The 23269-nt window shown below is 42.7% G+C and overlaps 3 protein-coding genes across 5 annotated transcripts; 2 read left to right on the top strand and 1 right to left on the bottom strand.

Annotated features, from left to right (window-relative positions):
- The first annotated feature begins 496 nt into the window (after positions 1–496).
- LOC102714648 (E3 ubiquitin-protein ligase UPL4) lies at positions 497–8217 on the top strand. 2 transcript variants are annotated; one of them, XM_006655324.3, is made up of 17 exons: positions 497–1301; positions 1386–1496; positions 1582–1698; positions 1784–1942; positions 2021–2179; positions 2703–2858; positions 2943–3064; positions 3176–4277; positions 4808–4874; positions 4967–6138; positions 6223–6453; positions 6541–6645; positions 6929–7009; positions 7090–7158; positions 7247–7375; positions 7453–7536; positions 7815–8217. In XM_006655324.3, exons 1-17 carry the CDS (start codon positions 615–617, stop codon positions 7878–7880), a joined length of 4617 nt encoding a protein of 1538 aa, XP_006655387.2. In that variant the 5' UTR covers positions 497–614; the 3' UTR covers positions 7881–8217. The 2 variants fall into 2 exon arrangements, with proteins under 2 accessions (XP_006655387.2, XP_015693205.2); XM_015837719.2 differs by lacking the exons at positions 6929–7009; positions 7090–7158; positions 7247–7375; positions 7453–7536; positions 7815–8217 and having other exon boundaries at positions 879–1301; positions 6223–6467; positions 6541–6631.
- Positions 8218–11310: 3093 nt separating this feature from the next.
- LOC102714378 (nuclear transcription factor Y subunit B-3) lies at positions 11311–15630 on the top strand. Of its 2 annotated transcripts, none has more exons than XM_015837138.2 (7): positions 11311–11567; positions 11721–11850; positions 12870–12875; positions 13480–13572; positions 13640–13690; positions 15124–15181; positions 15290–15630. In XM_015837138.2, the coding sequence occupies exons 1-6, from the start codon at positions 11326–11328 to the stop codon at positions 15148–15150; spliced, it is 549 nt and encodes a 182-aa protein (XP_015692624.2). In that variant the 5' UTR covers positions 11311–11325; the 3' UTR covers positions 15151–15181; positions 15290–15630. The 2 variants fall into 2 exon arrangements, with proteins under 2 accessions (XP_015692624.2, XP_040380004.1); XM_040524070.1 differs by having other exon boundaries at positions 15312–15539.
- A 971-nt stretch (positions 15631–16601) lies between these two features.
- Positions 16602–22089, bottom strand: LOC102714099. The gene is made up of 3 exons (XM_006655322.2): positions 21190–22089; positions 19028–21115; positions 16602–18647 (listed from the first exon to the last, which is right to left on the bottom strand). Exons 1-3 carry the CDS (start codon positions 21722–21724, stop codon positions 16993–16995), a joined length of 4278 nt encoding a protein of 1425 aa, XP_006655385.1. The 5' UTR covers positions 21725–22089; the 3' UTR covers positions 16602–16992.
- Positions 22090–23269: the final 1180 nt, after the last annotated feature.

Raw genomic sequence — 23269 nt, 5'->3', positions numbered from 1 at the left:
TAATCGTAATTAGCATATAATTAATTAAGTATTACTTATTAAAAATTAAAAAATAAAGTTATTTATTTTTTTAGAATAATTTCTATATAAAAAAACTTTTACACGAAATTTAAGAAATAGAGTTATTTGAAAAACGTGCTACGAAAAAGATTAGGTTAGCTCAACGAGGTGAAACGAAAGCAGCCAAATACGACACGCACCCAGCACGAACCCGAGCGCGCAACACGTCGACCGCGCGACGCCGCCCCCACACTCCCCAAAAAGCCGAAAACAACCCAAGCCGCAGTTCCATTTCCACCCCACCCACCACCCCTTGCTCCGCTCCGGTCACCGCACCACAGTATGGCGGTGGAGCCACGGCGACGTGGACGTCGGAAACACGGGGAATTTCCACCAAAATCGCCCCGAATCGGTTAAAAACGCCACGGTTTTGTTTTCAAAACCGATCGCGGTGGAGGAGGAGGGTAGAGTAGACTAAACCCACCCCCGCACGGCTCCCGTGTATATATCCGCGGGGGCCGGCGAGTTCCGCCCCGATCGATCGGCGGAGTGATTGGTCGCTGCCAGGACGACTCGAGGAGCGGCCGGAGCGAGTGGCGCGGGAGGGAGGGAGGATGGATCGCTGCCGGAAGCGGCCCGACTCCGACGGCGGAGCTTCTGGGGAGGCGGAGCACCCCGCCGATAAGCGGCCCTGCACTGCGGAGCCGTCGACCTCGGCTGCTGCCGTGGCGGGGGAAGGGGCGGGGGCGGAGGCTGTGGTTGCGGCGGCGGCGGGGGAGCGCGCCTGCTCGGATATGGACACGTCGTCGTCTGGCCACGCAGGCGATGGGGATGGGGAAGAGGATGGTGATGGGGATGGGGATGGGGAAGGGGAAGGTGACGATGATGGGGATGGGGACGGGGGGTCGTCGTGCGAGTCGGATGGGGACGGGAGCCCGAGGAGGTGCGGAGGCGGGGGAGGGAGGTTCCAACGGATGGTGGCGGCGGTGGCAGCGGAGGGCGCGGAGGAGGGGCCGCTGGTGGCGGCGCTGACGGAGCTCTGCGAGGCGCTCTCCTTCTGCGGGGAGGACGTTGGGGGTTACTTCCCTACGGAGGCCGCGGCGCGGGCGCTGGTGCGGCTGGTGGGGGCCACCGAGGGTGGCGTGGTGGCTAGCCCCGACGTGATGCTGCTCTCCGTGCGCGCCATCACATACCTCTGCGACACGATGCCACGCGCTTCCGACGCTGTCGTCCGCCACGGCCTGCTCCCTTTGCTCTGCTCCCGTCTTCTCGCCATCGAGTACCTTGATGTTGCTGAGCAGGTAACAGAGTGCGGCTCTGGCGACCCGATCGAACGATCACAGTAACCAGACGTGTTCTATGTGATCGTATTGTTGCACGCGCAGTGCTTGCAAGCATTCGAGAAGATATCGCGGAGGCAACCAACGCCGTGCTTGCGGGCTGGCATGATCGCTGCTGTGCTCACATTCATTGACTTCTTCTCTGCAAGTATTCAGGTTAGGATTGCCACGGTTCCATCAGTCCATCTGTTGCTGATGAAATACTACATCCACCAATTGGATTCCTGCTTGTGTTGTTCAGAGGGTTGCGGTCTCAGCTGTGGCAAATGTCTGTAAGAAGGTCCCCAAAGACTGCTCCCAGTTTGTGATGGATTCTATGCCAATGCTGTGTAATCTACTGCAGTATGAGGACAAAATGGTATCACTGTTCATTCTTCGAACTGAGCTTGTTTGGGGTCACGTATGTAAGCAGTGTTTATGTTTTAAGTGATATAACATTGCAGGTGGTGGAGAAGGTTGCAAGTTGCTTGATAAGCGTTGTGGATTCATTTAATGGTTCAGTGGAGCTTCTCGACCAGTTGTGTCACCAGGGTGTGATAGAGAAAGTCCTGCCACTGATCAACACTGGTGGACTAACTTCTCTTAGCCCATCAACATGCAGTGTATGCTTGCAGTAGAACTTTTATGCATATGCCCAAATATGTGTTGAGGAAATTGATTGTTGTTTGCTTTGATTGTAGAACTTGATTGGGCTTCTTGCTAAGTTAGCCTGTAATTCACTGGTGGCTGTGAAGTCTCTCTTTGAGCTGAATGCTGGTAGCACCATAAGTAGAATTTTGGTTACTTCAGATCTCTCACATGGCATGCCTTACCTGCCTTTGGAAAACCAAAACAACCAGGTTAGTTTTCTTACTTCCAGACATTTTAAGACTAGAAGGTAGCATATCAATTAAGCTTGGTTGCAATTCACTGCATTTTGTTTATTATCAGTTGTTTACCCCTATCTTTAGACTTAACTACTATGTATTATATCTTGTATGTTCAAGCTGTGGGCGTTTTTATGGGTGTTACTACTCACTGCAGCATGACAAAATGGGCTGAATAGTGTCTTTTAATCCCTTAAGTTCTGTGTTGGCCTATACATCACCCACATAATTCACTTTGTGCCTAGCACTATTCTACCTCAGGTTGCTGCTGTCTGACCTCTGTTGCATGTCTATCCCTGCTATGCATAACAAGTCACTCGCCACAACATGCATGCAACCTTGTTACATTAGAACTTGGAATGTAATAAGTTGCACTAGGGCGCATAACAAGTCATTTGCCACATATGCACCACCCTAATCTACTTCATTCAATTCTGTTTGAAGAGCCATTTGTAGAGTGCACGTGATTTGATAAATTTAATTGTGCTGATCCCAGGTCAATGAGGCTCTGAAACTAGCAAACCAACTTATTCCTTCTGCAGCAAGAGATGTTGAAGACACTCAGATGGTACATGCAAAAGAAAAAATAATTATAGATGAACCAAGGTTCTTATGTCAGTTCTCTATGGAGATTCTTCATGTCTTGATCAAGGTCTGTTAGACAACAATAACAATTAACAGGTCATAGCGATGATTGTGCTCTGAAATATGGAAATGAGTATGTTGTTTTGTGCAGGCAGTCAACTCTGGTGCAAATTCATACATTTGCTATGGATGTGCTTCAATTGTAAATAACATCTGTTATTTCAGTAAACCTGAAATGCTTCAAGATTTGCTCAAGGATGCAAACATACCTAGGCAAGATTATGTTCTTTACATGATAGCCATAAGCAAGATCAATTGCATTTTTGTTGTTATAGAATTGCTGGTTTCAAATGGATAGATTTATTTTTGTGATCTCTGTGGCAGTTTCTTGGCTGGTTTATTGTCTCGTAAGGATCATCATGTGCTATTCTCATCACTAAAGCTTATCGAAATTCTCATGCAAAAGCTTCCTGATGCTTACCTTGGATCTTTCATCAAGGAAGGTGTAGTCTATGCAGTTGAGGCTCTTCTTGTGCAAGATGATTGCTCAAAATCTACTGATCTCTCTGATGAAACTCAACAATCAGAGAATCAGCCTGTCATAAGAAATAAGCCGACATGTTTCTGCTATGCATTTGATTATCCCAGATCTGATGCTGCTGAAACAAGGATCTGCATGATTGGAAAGGGCAACCTATTTACTTTTGCAAGGCATGTGAAGACAAGCTACTTCACTGCCGAAGCAGTGAACTCTGAGATGGGGTTGACGGAGATTTTGCAAAAACTCAAAACTTGCTGCGCAGTTCTGAATGATTCTGCTGATAAGTCATTAAACCAAGACAATCTCCAAAATGAAGAGCACTTGACTAACATTTTAAGTGAGGTGATGATGGAGCTTCATGGGGGAGAAACAATGACTACCTTTGAGTTCCTTGAGAGTGGATTGGTCAAATCTTTGTCTAATTACCTCTCCAATGGCAAGTTCCTCCAAACGGAGGGGAATCCAAATGATTACAATACTGAACATGTTCTTGCCGTGCTAAAAAGATTCCAATCATTTGCTCATATATCCTTTTCAAGAATGGAGCAGCACTGGGGCGATATGCTCTTGACACTGTTAGTAAGGAAACTACAGAATGCTCTTACCTCCCTTGACAACTTCCCAGTGATAATGAGCCATAATTTCAAGCCAAGGAACACTATTTCAGATATCCCTACTAGGCACTCAACAATTACTCCATGTATCCGAGTACGATTTAAGAAGGATGAAGATCAAATCAACTTGTCAAACTATAATAATGTTGTTAATGTGGAAATCTCTTCCTCATTGCACACTATTGAAGAGTTCTTGTGGCCCAAAATTTGTACAGACACAAGCAATCAGAAGGCTGAATCATCATCCAATGCTGTTGCTTCTGAAAAGAAATATTCTGAAGATGACCTACAGAAAAGAGATTTCACACCTGAATCATCCCCAACACGCGAGGTATTATTCTATGTATTATGTAAATATTCTCGAAATAATATGAACAATTAGTATCTCATGGGTACTCATGGGTAATAAATATCATGCTGAGTGTAAGGAAGCCATATGTTTTTTTGACTTGTGTAGTCTACCTCTGACCTGTAAATTATATTGACTAGTCCCAAGCCTGCTTACACATTTTGCATAATTTGCAAACAATATCTGAGAATAACTAGAAATCCATATATTAGTACCTGCAGTCAAAAGAAGTTCCATTTTTGCCTTTTTATCATCAGCAACATACCATTTTGATCGCCAGATTTGATGTCCTAAATTCTAAAGAATTTATAAGAATATAATTATGTCCAAGTTCTTTTACCAAATTTCCTGTTCATGTATTGAAACCAAAAAGTTCAGAAACATCTTTGGTCAAATTAATATAGTTTGATGTATTCCAGATCAACATGTTTTTGCTACGAAAGGAAGCAGTTGCTATGTTGTATATGCCTTGTAAATTATTTTGATGGCACTAAAATGGTTCTCTTCTTCAGGGAGATATAAGTGGAAATCAAAATTTATCTGTAGAGCCAGGCTCGGATAAAGGGCCTTCATCTTCTGGTAAGGACATGAGTAGTGGAGCAAGTGTACTGATGTGGTCTGGACATTGTGAAACACGCATTTTTAATCTCTTATTTGCAATGGATGTGTAGGTGCAGTCCAACAAGAGACAAGTGCAAGTGATCATACTGCACAACCAAAATTGTTATTTAGCTTGAAAGGAAAAAATCTTGACCAATCTATTACTCTGTATCAATCAATCCTGCAGGATCAGATAAATGCAGGCTCTGACATAATTTTGGACAACCAGTTTTGGCGCATTGTGCATGATGTAACCTATAGAACTGTGAATCCAAAAGTAGATTATTCTCTTAAGAATTCATCTTGTGCTACAACATCAGCAAATGACAGTAAAGCTGGATTTACGTGGCAGGCACTCCCTTTCTTCAGTAGCCTGTTGCTTGGCAAGCTTCCTTGCAAACTTGACAGATCAAGTCCATCATATGACATATTATTTATGCTAAAAATTCTGGAGGGACTAAACCGATACTCTTTTCACCTTGTGTCTGATGAGAGAAACCACACTTTTGTACATGGAGGCATAACTAACCTTGATGATCTGAAAGCTGATGTTTCTTTAGTTCCACAGCAGGAGTTTGCCAGTGCTAAATTGACAGATAAACTGGAGCAACAGTTGCATGATCCCTTGGTTTTAAGGTCTCGCTGCCTGCCTTTATGGTGCACTGAACTGATGTCTGCATGTCCCTTCTTGTTTTCTTTTGAGGCAAGATGGAAGTATTTTCAGTTGACGGCATTTGGTTCATTGACCCCGCAACATGGGAATATGATGGATACAAGTGGTAGTGGTATAATAATAGAAAGGGTGCCATCCTTCTCACGGAAAAAGTTCAAAGTTGACCGTGACAATATACTGGCATCTGCTGCTAAAGTGATGCAATCACATGCCTGGGGTAATGCACTGCTCGAAGTGGAATATAAAGAGGAAGTAGGCACTGGTTTAGGTCCTACGATGGAATTCTATACACTGATAAGTCATGAGTTTCAGAAGTCCGGTTTAGGCATGTGGAGAGGGGACATTCCCTGTGAAACTGGCCCGGATATTGCTCATGGTGGTTCTGGATTTGTGGTTGCCCCTAATGGACTTTTTCCTAAACCATGGTCTATCCATGTGGATTGTTCTTCCTTCTCAGAAGTGGATAAACAATTCCACCTCCTTGGTCAGGTTGTTGCAAAGGCAATTAAAGACAGCAGAATTCTCGACATTCCATTTTCTAAAGCATTTTATAAGCTTATACTAGGGCAGGTATTTTGGAGTGAATCCCTGTATGGAGTTTTAATATGCTTTACGTAATTTTCCAAGTCTCTAAATAACCTTTTTCTTTCTTAGGAACTTAATCTATATGACATTCACTCATTTGATCCTGAACTAGCAATGACCCTTATGGAGTTTAAAGCGGTTGCTGCTCGGAGAAAATATTTAGAATCAAGTTCGAGTGGGGACTGTAAGAGTACATCTGATTTGTCTTATCGAGGTTGCAAGATTGAGGATCTTGCTATTGTGTTTGCTCTTCCAGGATATCCAGAATATGTTCTTTCTCCAGAAAGTAGCTTGAAGAATGTAAGCGCATATGAGTGAGTATACACTTAATGCTTTCAGTTTCTTAACTGATTATACTCTTCCTTAAATTGCTCATGTTACTGGCAGGTAAATGCTGACAATTTAGAACAGTATGTTTCTTTTGTTGTTGATGCAACGGTTAGAACTGGAATCGCAAGACAGCTGGAAGCATTTAAGTCAGGATTCAATGAGGTGTGCTTCATGTACTTATGTAGCTAATGGCAGTTTTCACTTGCACTATGATTTGTCGTTCTGTGCTAGTTATGGAATGTGCAGAGTGGATAGGGTGTGTTACTATCCTAGAAATTTTCATGGCCATATGTTTTGTTTACGTAAGCTTTCATTTGTTAGATTCAGATATATTCAGTGTTTAGGTGCTGTTCTCCCTGCTTCCATTTATAACTAGTAGAAAATGTGTCTGGCATTTGTCCTTTGGACATTCATTCTATTGTGAGACTGACACTGGGAAATGCAGGTATTTCCACTAAGCACCCTCCAGGTCTTCTCAGAGGATGAACTGGAGCGATTACTCTGTGGTGAACAAGACACTTGGGATGTAAGTGCCTTATTTTGTTGGAGTTTGTTGATATTTCTGAAAGTTATCTACCTCCCTTATTGGTTCTTGTTTCTGAACAGTTCACAAAACTTGTGGATCACATAAAGTTCGATCATGGCTACACTTCCAGCAGCCCTCCTGTCATTAATGTAAGTTGAGTATACATATATAGACAGTGAAATATTGTAATTGTGAAATGGTAGTAGGCTTTTTCTTTACATGCCGAACGCGTTGCAGTTGTTGGAGATTGTACAGGAGTTTGGATGCAATCAACGAAGAGCTTTCTTACAGTTTATAACAGGTTCACCTCGACTCCCACCGGGTGGGTTAGCTGCACTAAATCCAAAACTGACGGTTGTCCGAAAGGTCTGTTTTCATCGTATACTGCGTTTGGGATTAATTCGCTCTTACTGTCTTCCCTAATACTGTGATACAATCAACAGCATAACAGCAACGAGGCTGATGACGACCTGCCAAGTGTGATGACTTGCGCTAATTACCTAAAGTTACCCCCCTATTCTTCCAAGGTCTGTAAGACTGTAACACACTATCGTCCTGAGTAGCTTTTTAATATTCCACGAGTATATCCTGAAATTTTGTAAAGTAACTACCCTTTGCTTACGTGATCATGAGCCATCATGTGCTAAAACATCACTAGAGTGAATTGATGAGTTCACCTAATTAAGTCAAGCTGAAAACAACGGTAACATATTTGGAAATAATATTATTCTGTGTACGATGATTTGGATGGTTTAGTTGCAGTTACTGCTTGCGTTGACACCAAATTGCTATGCTCCACCTGCAGGACAAGATGAGGGAGAAACTACTCTACGCAATCACGGAAGGCCAGGGGTCTTTCCACCTATCTTGACTTGAAACTGATACCATCAGCTCCACATTCCGCACGCCGTAGAAATTCATGTGTTCTGTAAGTATCACGTAGGAAAAATGGTGTAAATGTGGGTGGTTCACTGCTTAACTTACCATAACAGTGACACGGTTCGGTGGAACTAATGTTAGGGTGGAAAGGGTTAAAAAAAAGGAAACAGAGGTGGCGCATGCCCATCATTCTCTGTACAGTGGTAGTTGCCTCTAGGTGTGCTCAAGTGGTCGCGCACATGGCGACTCTCAGCTTAGCTCGCCCCTGTTGATGCAAACCTTCTCGTTTTGTTGTAAATATACATGGCTGCCAAAAATCTTCAATACTACCCACCGCTCTGTTCACCTATTGAACCTTTGTATTGCCTAATGCGTTTGGGAGAATTTGTCATCAGCTTTCAGTTTCAGGGCTGTCTGTTGTCTGCTTGTGATGCAGGGATTTTCACAGCAAAAAGATCAGTTTTTGCGGTGAGGCTCTCTTCCAATAACAGGTCTCAAACTCTCAATGCTTGCTTTTGCTCTTTGCCCTATCAAATTTTGGTAGCACTAAAAATTTGAATTGCTAAATTTCGTAGGCTAGAGAGAGCAAACATATGTTTAGTTTGGCGACACATGGTTAAATTTTGGGAAATTTGTAACCTATTCATTATAATTTTGTAAAGTTGAAGATATGACGTTGGTATCTCACTGACATATAGGACACACATGAGTTAATGATATGTGTGTCAAGATAACATATCTTTAATATAACAAAATTATAATGTGGCAGTCAAATTTCCCTTAAATAGGGCTCGTAATGCCTTGTGGGGCACATTCGGCATGTGTTCGTGGTCAGGTTGGCTTCAGCCTGAAGGTGTGCGCGCACCGTTGAGCTGTATGTCTCCGCAAACAAGTTCTGCTTCGCTCATTCGCTGGACGGCCGAAGTCGCTAGAAAATGGCGACACGGCTCGCTTCCAGATTCGATGAAGTCCTGTGGCTGTCTATCTGTACTGGCAGTGAATAGCGGAAGGCAATGATACGGTTGTGTCGAATATATGCCAGCTGACTATAGGCCCTGGAGTTGATGATGACGATGATATATGCTATACTACTCTCCCTCATGTTGCTTTGTCCATAAGCCTAAACTTTGAAGAAAAAAAAAACACTTGCAGGTGACTACAATCGGGCCCTGTTTAGTTACTAAAAATTTGAATTTTTATTCAAAGACATCACATCGAATCGTTGGATATCTAAGTAGAGCATTAAACATAGATAAAATGAAAAACTAATTACACAGTTATGCGAGAAATTATGAAACGGATATTTTGAGCCTAATTAATCCATAATTAGCCATAAGTACTACAGTATCCACATACGCTAATGATGGATTAATTAGGCTCAAAAGGTTCGTCTCGCGGTTCCTAGGTGAGCCATGAAATTTATTTTTTCATTCGTATCTAAAAACCCCTTCCGACATGCAGTCAAACGTCTGATATGACACTTAAAATTTTTCATTTCTCTAACTAAACACCCCATCAGATCTAAAAGATCTGAAAAATATAAGCAGTATTATACATTTGTCTTTTCATTTCTGCTTATGCCTATAAGTTAAAATTTAAAACTTTAATTTTAAACCTATAGTTGATTTTAGAGTTTTTTCACTTAGTTTTAGTTTCCAGCTAAGATCACGTATATAAAAAGTTTATTTACTAATTATTTTTTGTTTGTGAATATGTCATGTCTTTTTTTCATAAAAAACAAACAACCACCTTAGACAGCTTAATCTTTTCTAGCTGGAAAGTGTATTTAATTTGACGCTATGTCCGAGGAGGCGAGGATGATAAGTTTTTTTATTGGTTGCAACATCGTGCTATCTGAAGTTGACTTCATGTATACGGGATGCAAAGTGAAAAGACAAACACGTGCAACGTTGCAAGTGAACGTAATCATTTCTGAAAAGCTTCCTGGGTAATACCATTTAGTGCCTGGTTATATCTATTTTTTTAAATAACTGTCATATCGAATGTTGGATACTAATTAAAAGTATTAAATATAAACTATTACTAAAACTCACCTCATACTCTGTACTATTTTGCGAGACGAATCTATTGAGCCTAATTAGTTCATGATTAGCGAATGTGATGAATGCTACAGTAAACATTTGCTAATCATGGATTAATTATGCTTAAAAAATTTGTCTAATGAAATAACCTTTATTTATGTAATTAGTTTTGTTATCAGTTTATATTTAATACTCCTAATTAACGTTCAAACATTCGATAGGATAAGGGTCTTAAAAAAGTCCTGGAATCCAAACAACCCTTTAATATTTGAGTTTGTTGTAATTCTGCCCTACTTTGTTTGCTTGGAACATCTTGACATAAAGCTGTGTGCTTAGATACTACGGAGTACTCCGTATCCGTTTGTTACCCGGGATCTATAAATAAATGGCTAGATGCGTACTGTATATCTACTGACTAAATTTCCCGACTTATAATCACGGTCCACTAATTTACAAATATAATCTCATATATATGATACATTTATACTTGTGAAAGGTAGGAACAGCTACACGCCCTTGTAATCACACTTCATCAGCTGATGGAACGGACCATATCATTATTGCGTAATAAAACTAACGAGCACATGCATATTAGCTCATTATTTTTTAAAAACATATTAGCTCACTAATTTAACCATAGAGTAGACCCACCTTTATTCTCGAGATTTTATTCATTAATTACCTCGATTTCCCGTTATTTCCATATAAAGATTATTTACTTCACGAGGAAACACTCCCCCTTAAATAACAAATCTTACAAACCCTCTCCTAACCACCCCCCCCCCCCCCCCCCCCCACGTTTCATGTGCTCGCAGCAAACGACAAAACTCACCCCAAGCCAAAAGGTAAAAAGAGAAAAAAACCCAACAAAAGGTTAAAAAGCAAAAAAAAAAGGCAAAAAAAAAACCACCACCACACCCTGCACCCGGTCCACGGTGCACCCAAGACCCAACCCAGACGCGCGGGGGTCGGGTCTCCCTATATATACCCCCCCGACGAACGGCCGCGATAGCCCGACCCCCCAAGGCCTCAATCGCACCCGCCTCAGCCGCCTTCTCTTCTCCAGCGTCCGATCGCCCTCAACCTCCGCTCGCTTCCCCTCGCTTGCTCTCTCTCTCTCTCTCCTCCCTTCCCCCTCCGCCTCTCTCTCGCTTCACCACCTCGCTCTCCCCTCCCTCCACGTCGCGCGCCCCAGGGGCGTCTTCGCGCGCGCGCGCGCGAGCCTATATAAGGTGAGGTAAGCTGCACTCGCTTCCCGCGTCGGCTTCTAGGGTTTTGGGGGGTGGTGGTGGGGGGACGGGCTGTGCTGATGGATCTAGGGTTTGGGTTTGGGTGGTGGTGCAGGGGGAGGAGGAGGAGGAGAGGAGGCGGGGAGGAGCCTGCGGGGGCGCGCGCATGGCGGACGCGCCGGGGAGCCCCGGGGGAGGAGGGGGCAGCCACGAGAGCGGGAGCCCGAGGGGGGGCGGCGGGGGAGGGGGAGGCGGGGGAGGGGTCAGGGAGCAGGATAGGTTCCTCCCCATCGCGAACATCAGCCGTATCATGAAGAAGGCCATCCCGGCCAACGGGAAGATCGCCAAGGACGCCAAGGAGACCGTGCAGGAGTGCGTCTCCGAGTTCATCTCCTTCATCACCAGCGAGTGAGTCCGCCGTCTCCTCCCTCTCTGTTCTGCTGCCCTGCTGCCTAGTATGCTGCTGTTTGGGCTGGCTGAGATGGCCTTTTTTTTTTGAGTTTTGAGCTCTGAGCTTTTTTTTTGTCTTGGTGGTGTTGACTTGTCAGTGATGTGATGCAGGGCGAGCGATAAATGCCAGAGGGAGAAGCGCAAGACCATCAACGGCGACGACCTGCTGTGGGCGATGGCCACGTTGGGTTTTGAGGACTACATCGAACCCCTCAAGGCCTACCTGCAAAAGTACAGGGAGGTGCGTACTGATGTGGATGTTTGGGGGATTCGGAATTGGGGTGATTACGTGGTAATTAAAGTGAATTGTTGCTTCGCGAGTTAGGTAGGGCCATTGCTAGTTTGCCTTTTATAGGTGTGCCATAATTAGGAAGTATACTTCAGTAATTTTTTCAACTTTAGAACGATAGATAGCCCATGGTGCTTTTGGGATGAGCTAATTTCTAACTAAAAATGGTTCCTCAATGGAGGGAATGGTTGGGAACTGAAATTGCCAATAATTGTATTGGGACATCAATCATCTGGAAACAATTGCTTGGACTAAATACACACAACAGTTTTATCTGTTGCACTAACATTATATCAAGTCTAGTTATTTTATGCATGGTTGAGCTAAGCATTTAATTCACTTGCCATGTCCGTCTTCAACCTTATATTTTATATGACTAGCTGAAGCCCGTGCTTTGCTAAGGATATTTTTCCACAAAATGTGGTGCATTTCCTTTATCTATAGAAATATTCAACTTAATTTGATTTTATATGTCACTATCCATTTAGATTTGGCTGTTTCTTAATATTAAGAAAATCAAGGGGGCAATTTGCAAAATTTATAACGGGAGTAGATGGGGTGGCAAATTCACTGCCACCACCACTGCCTCATTTTAAATGAGTGCATATAAGAAAATCAAGGGGGTAATTTGCAAAATTTACAATGGGAGTAGATGGGGGTGACTGATTCACTTGCACCACCACTACCTCATTTTAGATGAGTACGGAGCCAATGCAAAGACAATAAATATATTGATGTAACAAGAGATCCTGTAAAAAGAGCATCTTTGTATTAAAAGAAAGTTACAGGGCATTTGCATTTCAGCTTAAAAGAAAAAGACCAAAGTATTCTGCAACATTTTTAGTGCAGCTTGGAGTTTCAAAATGCATAGTCTGTGTATGCATATCCTTTTTGTTTCTTAAGTTTTTCTTGATGATCTAATATGGCTTCTCTTGTTTGTGTTTGTTTGCGGATGGCTGTGCTGGTTGCAGATGGAGGTATGTGCTATTTAACTCCTTGTTTATTATGTTCCATAGGCTACTGTTTGCTCGGTTTATGATGAGTACCTCCTACAAATCTAGATTTTTCTTGTTCATCGACGTTAATATTTATATGTTTGAGATATGAGGTTCAGTTGATGATAGAATCAGCCTTGAAAATGACATTGAGCTATATGACCATGTCTGCATCATAAGTTTAGTTCCCCTGTATACGGTTGAGCTATAGCTATGTTCAAATTTTGAAGACATAGACATCTCTTCATAGGATCCATAATCCCATCAGTTTTAGATCGTGGATCTATCTTGGTCTTGTCAATTGTATGTACTACGATACTTCATACAGTCTACTAAGTGAATAATCTTTCTATTAAGTTTCTAGTTCCAGTATTTCCTTTCCCTGTATCTATTCTACCAACAGGCCAAAAAAATGCATGTTTTGCCTTCACAGGCTGAATCTTGAGTCGCCCCAGCAAGCAGAACACTCTTTTCCTATCGTTGGGAGTAAAAATGCTATTATGATTCATAATTGTACTATCGTGCCTTCACAAAATCTAAGATGTGTCGAGTATTACTCAGCTCATTTAGTATCATCAACGTATAGGGTGATAGTAAATTAACTGCAAAGGCTGGTGATGGCTCTGTGAAAAAGGATGTACTTGGTTCTCATGGAGGAAGCAGTTCAAGTGCGCAAGGGGTTAGTGTCTGTGTTTGTTTTCTTATTCCTGTTGAGCAGGGGGAACTTACACTACTATTCTTTATAGATGGGCCAACAAGGAGCATACAACCAAGGAATGGGTTATATGCAGCCTCAGGTGATGTGTCTTTAATTGTTTGGAACTACTGACAATAGGCAAATACGCATTGTTGATATTTGTCAAAGTATTTTGCTGAATATACTATCAAGTATCAGTCTTGGTGCATATGGGACAACATTGTGCTTTAGACTTGGGAAATTTCATTATCAAGTTGATTCACAGTTGTATTGATTTTTTTTCATTGTTTTATGATGTTTTTTTTTGTTGTGTTTAGACTTCAGCTTTACAAACACCTATTAAGACTGTGTTTGGGGGAGAAGTTCCCAGCCTTTACACAGAAAATGGAGCAGTGGATCAGCGATGATTAATTAAGTATTAGCTAAAAAACTTAAAAAATAGGTTAATATGGTTTTTTAAAGCAACTTTACTGTGTGAGGACTTGTAGCCTAGCGGTTACAAGTGCTCAAGTAGCGCCTCCAGGTCATGGGTTCGACTCCCCATGGGAGCAAATTTTAGGCTCAGTTAAAAAAGATCACTTGTTGCCCGTTGGCCCCTAACACGTTAAGAATCAATCTATGGGGGGTGGGCCCTCGTGTATGGGGCAGGGGCCTCAAAGCATGGGTTAAGGACTGATTCTCATAGGGGTTGTGTGGGGGCCAGGGGGGTTGTGATATTTCTCGTCCAGTTTGGTTTGAGGCTTCATAACGGAAAGCCATGGGGACGTTCATTTCCCGCTGGTCGATTTTTTTAAAAGCAACTTTACTGTATTGTTTGGCAAAATATATACCGTTTAACTGTTCGAGAAGTTAGCGCTCGGAAAACAAGAGAGTAGAAGTTGCGAAGGGGAGAAAAGAACACACCTTAAGTTACATGTTCTATGACTCTTGGAAACATGCTACTCAATTTCTACCTCAACCAGTAGGGATAAACTTTATTATGCCTATATTCCACCCCGCTGTTGCTACCAATCTACTGTGACTGGTTGATCTAAAGAGGCGTGTGAGAAGACTTGCTTACTGTCATCTTTTGTTTCTCCAGTGTTAGGAGTGCTACAATTTTGTACAGGTTGGAGCTCCATGGTGCAGTAGATTTGATGGGGCCCTCCATCCTCTATGTTGTTGGACTGTGCCTTTTAGGTTGATCATTGTTGAGTAGCCCACAGATCAAACAACCACTGGATGTTTTTTTTGTACGGACAATAGATGAATGATAATCCATAAAGATAGGTGCATTTCTCCAGGACATGAGCATGAACCATATCTACCCAGAGCTTTTTCCCATTTTTGGGTGAGATCTATTAACAAACTGAAACATGCACACAAAGTTACTAGTTTGAGTGTAGAGTACATTTTTCAATATTTCTAGTACTCTCTCCGTTTCACATCATAGGACTTTCTAGCATTGCCTATATTCATTTAAATGCTAATGAGTATGGACACATATACAAAACATGTGCATTGATGTTCCTTTTCCCGTTTTGCCTTGCCCAGTATCATAATGGGGATGTCTCAAACTGAAGATAGGACCTTTTCATGCAATCATTGCTAGGTATACATCTCATGCTGAATATCTAATCCGTCAAAGAACCATATACTCTCTGAATTTTTAATATCTCGTATGGAGTTGCTCATGTGCTGGCACATTGCTAATGCGCAGGTGGTTTTATTTGGTGCTGCAGTTTTTAGCTAATATATACTACACCTCATGGTGAGCAGTAAAGGAACTTGTTACCACCTCTAGGTTCCATGTTCGTCAACCAGAAATGATGCTTCGAAGGGTCGAGCCAAGGCTGCTTCGCAGATGTAAATTACTCCCGTGAGGATAGTTTCGGGTGTATTCTAGCTCTGTTGTTGTATGTATATTCAGGATAATTTAACAATTGGTCTTTGGCTGTCATTCGGTTCCATATATTTGTATTGGGAGGCATAAATTTCCTGTTGTATTTCGTCCTAAACTAGTGTGTTGAACAATTGAGAATAGATGCTCTCTGTAATAGTGCAAATAGTCTGATTCCCTCCCGTGTGTGGTGCAGCCGTGCAGCTGGCATAGTATTTGATGTTACCGATGTGAAGTGAGTCGAATCGGGCTATGCTGTGCAGATGTGCAAAGCTGGGCCGTCTGGTTCTAAGTTGCTAGCTCAAGATGCCTTACTGCTCGCCAATTGAGTGGCCCGGCTTTGCTCAACAAAACTTGGCTTACAAATGCCACATTCTCAGCTAGAGAAACCAGACAGGCCTCAAAAGTCCAGATGTCTATTGGGACTAATGCCAAGTTTGCCCCCGTCCATTAGCTAACTTACCCATTTTTCATGCACACGTTATCCATTTTTCATGCACACGTTAAACGGCGTATTTTTTGCGAAAAAATTCTATAGGAAAATTGTTTTAAAAAATCATATTAAACTATTTTATATTTTATAATAATTAATAATTAATTAATTATAAACTAATCTATTATTATGTTTTTTATCATATGTAAGCCACCTCTCTAGCCGAGCATGGCCTAAGCCCAAAAACCCGTCAGAAGCTACAGAATTCTAGAAAATTAATACATACCCCGACGATCTGATGAGCCGTCAAAAGGGGGTGATTTTTCGGTTTTTTATTGGAAAATAAAATGATAAATTTATAAATAAGAAATAATTTGTGAATAAAAATTATATATATATATATATATATATATATTCTTAGTGATCTAAAAGTCATAATTGAAAAATAAATTTCGGCGAAAAAAATCCAAAATTAACTTTAAGTTTTAATTTTTGGCTTAAATAAGTACAAGAGAAGAAAAAGATATGGTAAAAGTACAACTTGTTGCAAGATTAGGCGAACCTTGTTTATACTGGAATGGACACTATTATCTCCCATCTACCTCTCCCTAGACTCACTAGAGCACAAGTCAACGAAGAAGTCAAGCAGCTAGGAAGAAGTGTATGTAAATTTCATGGATAGGCTGAAAAATATACGAGCTATGATGGAATAAAGGAGAAATGAGCTACAGAACACAGCCAGTTTACAAAATGAAGGTCGATACAAGAATCATGAGTCCCCAGTAGATTGGCCCAAAAGGCCTAAAATGTAGTAGTAGGAAAGAACATGGCTTAATTCGGGATGCTAACCCAGCAGCTGGTCCACTGACTGCTGCACCACCGTTTCTGAAGAAACCCTATCCGTGACACACTGCTGCTCCCAAGACAACTACATGCAAGGTTTATATGAAAGGCAGCAAATACGCCGTAGTTACTAGAAACTAATATCACTATGTTGCTAGAGTTGATTCCACACGACAATCCAGATTGGTGAATCAGTTGAGCCGTCAGCCGCAATATCATCAAAAACCTACAAGAATCGGGCTTAGGCTTAGCCGGTCAGCTCAGTTGCACTTGCTTGTCCAGCCGGAGCCTCAACAGCAGTAGCACAATCTACAGTTTCCTCAGCAGCGGCAGTTTTAGTACCACCTTCTTCAACCATGGGATTCTGTACAGCTTCTTCAGTTGTCATGGTATTCTCGTCTAGTGCTTCGACCGTGGCACCCTTAGTTGTCATGGTATTCTCGTTTGGCGCTTCGACCGTGGCACCCTCCATTGTCATGGTATTCTCGTCTTGCGCTTTGACCATGGCACCCTCCATTGTCATGGTATTCTCGTCTAGCGATTCGACTGCGGCATCCTCCGTTGTCATGATATTCTCGTCTGGTGCTTCGACCGTGGCACCTTCCGTTGTCATGGTATTCTCATCTGGTGCACCCTCCATTGTTATGGTATTCTCATCTGGTGCTTCGACCGTGTCACCCTCCATTGTCATGGTATTCTCATCTGGTGCTTCAACTGTGGCACCCTCCGTTGTCATGGTATTCTCATCTGGTGCTTCGACCGTGGCACCCTCTTCGGTTATTCCAGCTGCCATAGTTTCCTTATCTGGCTCTTCAACGGTGGCATCATCTGCAGGATCATCGGCTCCAGTTTTCTTATCTGGTTCTTCAACGGTCACATCCTCTACAGGATCATTGGTTGTACTTTTCTTATCTGGCTCTTCAACGGTGGCATCATCTGCAGGATCATCGGCTCCAGTTTTCTTATCTGGTTCTTCAACGGTCACATCCTCTACAGGATCATTGGTTGTACTTTTCTTATCTGGCTCTTCAACGGTGGCATCATCTGCAGGATCATCGGCTCCAGTTTTCTTATCTGGTTCTTCAACGGTCACATCCTCTACAGGATCATTGGTTGTACTTTTCTTATCTGGCTCTTCAACGGTGGCATCTTCTACAGGATCATTGGCAGTTTTAGTTTTCTCATGTGGTGCCTCGACTGTTGTATCCTCTACAGTTTTCTTGGTTGTTGTAGGTTCCTCAACATGTACTTCAGGTGTAATTTCACCTTTTGTTGTCTCAGCTAGTGCTTCGGTCCCCACAGTTTTCTCTGTTGTTATAGTTTCCTCAACGTGTACTTCCTCTACAGATTTATCAATTGCTGCAGCTTCCTCCATGTGTACTTCAGCTGTAGTTTCGCATTCTGTTGTCCCCTCAACTATGGTATTATCCTCTACAGTTTTCTCAGTGGTTATACTTTCCTCGAGTACTTGGGCTGTAGCTTCACCTTTTGTTGTCTCCTCAAGTACTGCTTTATCCTCAGACTTCTCAGGTGCTGTAGTTTCCTCAACTTGTACTTCAGCTTTACTTTCACCTTCCGTTGTCTCCTCAGTTAGTTCTTTATCCTCTACAATTTTCTCAGTCATTGTCTCCTCAGCTAGTTCTTTATCCTCTACAATTTTCTCAGTCATTGTAGTTTCCTCAACGTGAACTTCAGCTGTAATTTCAGCTCCAGTTGTCTCAGCAGCTACTGCTTCAGTAGTAGCGTTTTCTGTTTTCTCATCTAATGCTCCAGATGTACTTATACCATTTCCCTTCTCCCCAGCCAGTACTTCGGTGGTAGATTTATCTTCTATTTTGTCATCAGTTTTGTCAACTTGATCAGCTTGTGCAGCATCCAGTGGAACTTTGGACTCACTTGGACCTGCAAAAAAGGCATGGCCTCATGGTATATTAAACATGCAAATATTTTCTAAAATATAAACTTACAAAAGGTAATACTCCATCCATCACAAAATATAGCTACCTTTAGATTCAAAACTTGTCCCAGATATAGCTACATTTAGATTTAAATGTTGTCCCAAATACAGCTAGCTAGGACATACAAAATGTGACTTTTACCCCCGTTACTCCACATACCACCCCTAGTGGTTCCTATTACCCCACTAGCCCTCGAGACCTGTACCCCACCCATACTATGCATTAATAAGGCGCATTTTAGACCTTCCACCCCAATCCTTAATTCCTCTAGAACCATACTAGGTAGCTATATTTTGGGATGGAGGGAGTAGAAGGAATGTTTACCTGGAATCTCCAGGCCATAGTACTCAGGGTTTGCCTCTGGATTATTGGGTTGTGACTTGAGAAAAAATGGCATATTCACAAGACGATAACTGCGGAGTGAAGGACCAAATGTGCTAAACTTGCCAGCAAAACTGAAAGCCCTTTCAGCATCAGCACGTTTCTTGAAGACGACTTTAACAGTATTTGAGCTGGTGTGAACTTCAGTCTCAGATTCTTTCAGTGGCCCATAGCGACCAAACATCTTAATCAGATCACTTTCAGAAGGAAGTGCAGTTGACCTACCAAAGCTCAAAACAAGTGCAGTGGGCTTGACCTCATCAACAATCTTTTCATCAACATGGATAATTGATCTTTCTACCACCTGTATCTGTTTCTTAGGACTCAAAAGTCCATGATGTAGATTTTGCTGTGCATGGAAATATGTTTCCCGTGATGATCTCCTCCTGCGCCTTGGCCTTGTGCTAGTACTAGCCCTTCTGAGGTCATTAATTGGATGATTATGCAAACTCAAGCCAGACCAGTAGGAATCCTGCATGTGATCAGTTGTCTCCACCTCAGGAGAAGGTAAAACCTTTCGCTTTCTCCCCCTTTTTGCGGTAGTTTTCTCAACGATATTTGCTTCAGTAGTAGTAGAAACAACATAATTCCTGTAGTCACTGAAGTAATTAATTATCATTGCTGAGAAACTATATCCATTCATTGGCTCCGCAGCTACCGAGCACAGCTGCGACAATAATTCCTTGGGATCTGCGTTGTGGTGCCTATGCATCCGTCTCCTTTTGGCACGCTTCTCCACACTAAGTTCATTGATAGCATCGTCACTAGAGACATCAAAATCTCCGTTTTCTGTTTCAGTAATATTCTTAAGAGGCATTGGTTCATTCTGGGACTTTACAATAGATGAGGATCCTGTCAGCTGGCTTGCAGCTCGCCGAATGCATTCCCCAATTTTGAAAGAACTACCAAAAGTTGGAGTCGTCGTCTTGGTCTCAGGATCTTCAAACGAGTCAAGGCTTCTTTTTTTCTTGCTCTGTATGCCATCAAAATCATCAAAGTCCATATCCATCTGCCTTTCTGCAGGATGATCAAAAGCATTATCAGTAGAGAAATTGGATGTTGTCTTTTTCTCTGTCAGCTCTACACTATCCTCAGGCTTCTGTTTACGAGGTCGCCCCCTGCCTCTTTTGGGCTTATCATGAGCAGGACGCTCTTCATTAGTGACAACTTCATCAATCACTACATCCTTAATGGGAGAACTGTCCATGCCATTCTCAACCCATGCGTTGCCAGTTTGGAATGATGCAAGTTCAGGGCATCCCTTAGATCTATAAAAAGATGTAAGTTGAGAACAAGCTATCACTAATTCCAGTAAGTCACCCCCTTGACCAGGGAACAGAGCCAAAGACTTAACATAATTAAGAAGATTTTCTGAACTGAAACATGATAAGATCTCAGACCGGTTAACTGCAGAGCAAGTAACTCCATCCTTGAGCCCAGCATTCTCAACCATATAAGACATTCCATTGTCAGATAGCTCTTCTGGTAAACAAGAACAGCTCATTCCAGACAATATCCGCCTCGAGAGTTCTTCAAGGGCATAATTAACTGAACTAACAAAGGCATCTGAACTGCTCTGTTTCTCCATTTGCGAATAGTTTGCTACGAAAGGCTTCAATTGGGATTCATCGCACCATGCAAAAGTATTGTCACCAAAATATGCTATCAAATGGCTGCCCTTCTTCTGGTGCTTCAAAGCCAACTCAGACGCATCTGAAGGGTCAAAGATCTCACCAGGCCACCAAGGATGGCTTTTTACTTTACCCCAAACAAGGTCAGAAACTCGAAAGTCGCCTTTATCCAGAGGAGGAAGGCTGTATCTCGCACAAAGTGCAAAATTCGCCACACTAGAAGGCAAGGGCATTTCAGATCCATCATCATGCTGCTCTAGGGTGGGAGCTCCATTATCTTCTTGGATCTTGGAGCTCCCCTCAACATCAGCAATCACATTATTCTGCATTTCCTCGTCAGTGTGTGCCACGCCATTATCTTTTCCTCTATTGGAATGATTTTCTTCGACTTTATTGGATTCTGAAATGGAGTATGTATTATTCAGCGATGCAAAATGAGCTAGAAACAGTGCATTAAGCAGTCAGTCTGCTTACCGGCTCCAGCTCCAGCATGTTCAGGAGCGTCAGAACAAGGTGCTTCCGCTGCTTCAGAAGCAATGGCATCGTCTCCTGCCGGAACAGGCTTCGTTGCAGTCTCATTCTGCAAAACCCTAGCCTCCGTTTCCAAATTCTCCTTGCCACTGTCTCCATCTTGCGCTCGTGCACCATCAACGGGTTCATCCACAACCATAGCAGCTGACTCCGTTGCATACATCGGATCACTAGCCGCATCACCCGCCACAGCAGCCTCCGCTTCCGCTTCCGCTTCCGCCTCCGCCTCCGCTTCCGCCTCCGCCTCAGCAGCGACCCCAACCTCCTCCACGGCCTCCGTCATCGTCACATCAGCGTCCTCCTCTGCGGGCGCCGAGCCGCTGCCACCCAAGCCCACCTCCGCGTCGCCCGCGGCAGGGGCGGCAACAGCAGCAGCAGCAGCAACCACCACCACGGGACGCGCCTCCTGCTTCGGCTCGCCGAGTCCCCCGTCACCCCCCGGATCCGGGGCCGCGACAGCCACGTGGCTCGAGCTCATCGCTCGTACCGTACCAAGAGCACCCCACCCCTCCCCTCCCCAGGAATCTGCAGGGATCGAAGCGGACGGAGTTCAGCGCGCGTTGAGCTCGGAATTCTCCCCCTCGATCTGGCAGCGAGGGCGCGAAACCCTAGGCCGCGGATCAGCCCCGCGGGACGAGCTCGTGTGCGCGGGGAGGGGTTTACCTGGCAGGCGAGCGTGCGGGCGGGCGGAGGGAGGTGGCGCGCGCCCCCCCCGCGGCGAGCTCGACGCGATGCGGGGATGGCCGAGATGGAGAGAGAGAGAGAGAGAGATGGGAGAGCGTGGAAATTGGATGCAGGAGTGAACAGGGGAAGGAGGAGGGGTGTGTGCGCCCTCGTGAGCGGGTTCAGTCACCCGGTGCACTGCACACCAGCACGGTGGACGCAGGCATCCACCAAGCGAAGATGAGTAATTGAAGTATGGAGCCAATGTTCCTAAAAAAAAATTGCAGTCAGGTTCTGTTAAGTCCCAATTTCTTTTTTCAAAAACATCACTGAACATCTAAATAAAGCATTAAATATACATGAACATTAAAACTAATTACACAGTTATGAGAGAAATCGTGAGACAAATCTTTTAAGCCTAATTAGCACATGATTAACCATAAGTGCTACAGTAACCAATATATGCTAATGACGGATTAATTACACTCAAAAAATTCACCTTGTGGTTTCTAGGGGGAATATACAATTTGTTACATAATTAGACTATGTTTAATACTTTAAATATGTATTAAAAATTTGATGTGATGTATTTGTAAAAAAATTTTGCAATCTAAACAATGCCTCAATGTTCCTCAAATAAAAAGTATGGATCCAATGGATCTGAGGGCCTGTTTTGGAAGGTTAATAGTCTCTCGTAAGGAGTTTAGATTCTCACTCAAATTTCGAGAAGCCGTTTCTCATAATCATATATGTTGTTTAGTTGACTAGCTACATATTTTATTTATCTAATTAGTAACGGTCGTATATGCACGATTGTAAATTTATCATCAGCTTAAAACGTTATTTCAAAACTACCACTCTAAAATTACAAAAATATAGTGACATCCTATAAAATAAAAAAATATATAATAAATTTACAAAAGTCCCTTTGAAATAACACTTAGAGTCAGTGTCATACATATCACGGAACTGTCTTTTGAACATTTGGGTATACTAGAAGTATTACTGGATAACTAAAGGGATGGGTAGTGTAGATTTCAAAGCTCGTTGAAAAATTATTAATGCATTATTGCACGGTTATTTGTTCTTGATTTTTATTCTAAAGATATTAACTATTTAATGGCTTAGGACAAGGTTTATTCGATAACATTTAAACGGTTGATTTAAATGGTTTAGGACAAGCTTTTATGTATATGGAAACTTTCTCAACTAGTATAATACTCGAGATTAAGGAGGTCATTTTTTCATATACGTTAAATCTTTCTCTTTCGAATAAAATCAAGAACAAAGAATCGTGTAATAATGCATTAAATAACTTAATAATACATTAAATAACTTTTTGAAGGAGCTTCGAAATCTA

Source organism: Oryza brachyantha, chromosome 5, assembly GCF_000231095.2.
Source record: "Oryza brachyantha chromosome 5, ObraRS2, whole genome shotgun sequence".
Classification (NCBI taxonomy): Eukaryota; Viridiplantae; Streptophyta; class Magnoliopsida; order Poales; family Poaceae; genus Oryza; species Oryza brachyantha.
The sequence above is the reverse complement of the archived record's forward strand: the minus strand, read 5'-3'. Positions and strand labels throughout refer to the sequence as shown.

What these genes read in the sequence shown, in the direction of transcription:
- LOC102714648 (XM_006655324.3), top strand. Translation starts at nt 615, where the DNA reads ATGGATCGCTGCCGGAAGCGGCCCGACTCCGACGGCGGAGCTTCTGGG. An exon ending in TGGAAAACCAAAACAACCAG is followed by an intron (nt 2,180 to 2,702) that starts GTTAGTTTTCTT and finishes TGCTGATCCCAG; the next exon opens with GTCAATGAGGCTCTGAAACT. An exon ending in TACCCCCCTATTCTTCCAAG is followed by an intron (nt 7,537 to 7,814) that starts GTCTGTAAGACT and finishes CTCCACCTGCAG; the next exon opens with GACAAGATGAGGGAGAAACT.
- LOC102714378 (XM_015837138.2), top strand. Translation starts at nt 11,326, where the DNA reads ATGGCGGACGCGCCGGGGAGCCCCGGGGGAGGAGGGGGCAGCCACGAG. An exon ending in ATCTCCTTCATCACCAGCGA is followed by an intron (nt 11,568 to 11,720) that starts GTGAGTCCGCCG and finishes GATGTGATGCAG; the next exon opens with GGCGAGCGATAAATGCCAGA. An exon ending in GCAGTTCAAGTGCGCAAGGG is followed by an intron (nt 13,573 to 13,639) that starts GTTAGTGTCTGT and finishes TATTCTTTATAG; the next exon opens with ATGGGCCAACAAGGAGCATA.
- LOC102714099 (XM_006655322.2), bottom strand. Translation starts at nt 21,724, where the DNA reads ATGAGCTCGAGCCACGTGGCTGTCGCGGCCCCGGATCCGGGGGGTGAC. An exon ending in ACATGCTGGAGCTGGAGCCG is followed by an intron (nt 21,116 to 21,189) that starts GTAAGCAGACTG and finishes ACTCCATTTCAG; the next exon opens with AATCCAATAAAGTCGAAGAA. An exon ending in CTATGGCCTGGAGATTCCAG is followed by an intron (nt 18,648 to 19,027) that starts GTAAACATTCCT and finishes CCTTTTTTGCAG; the next exon opens with GTCCAAGTGAGTCCAAAGTT.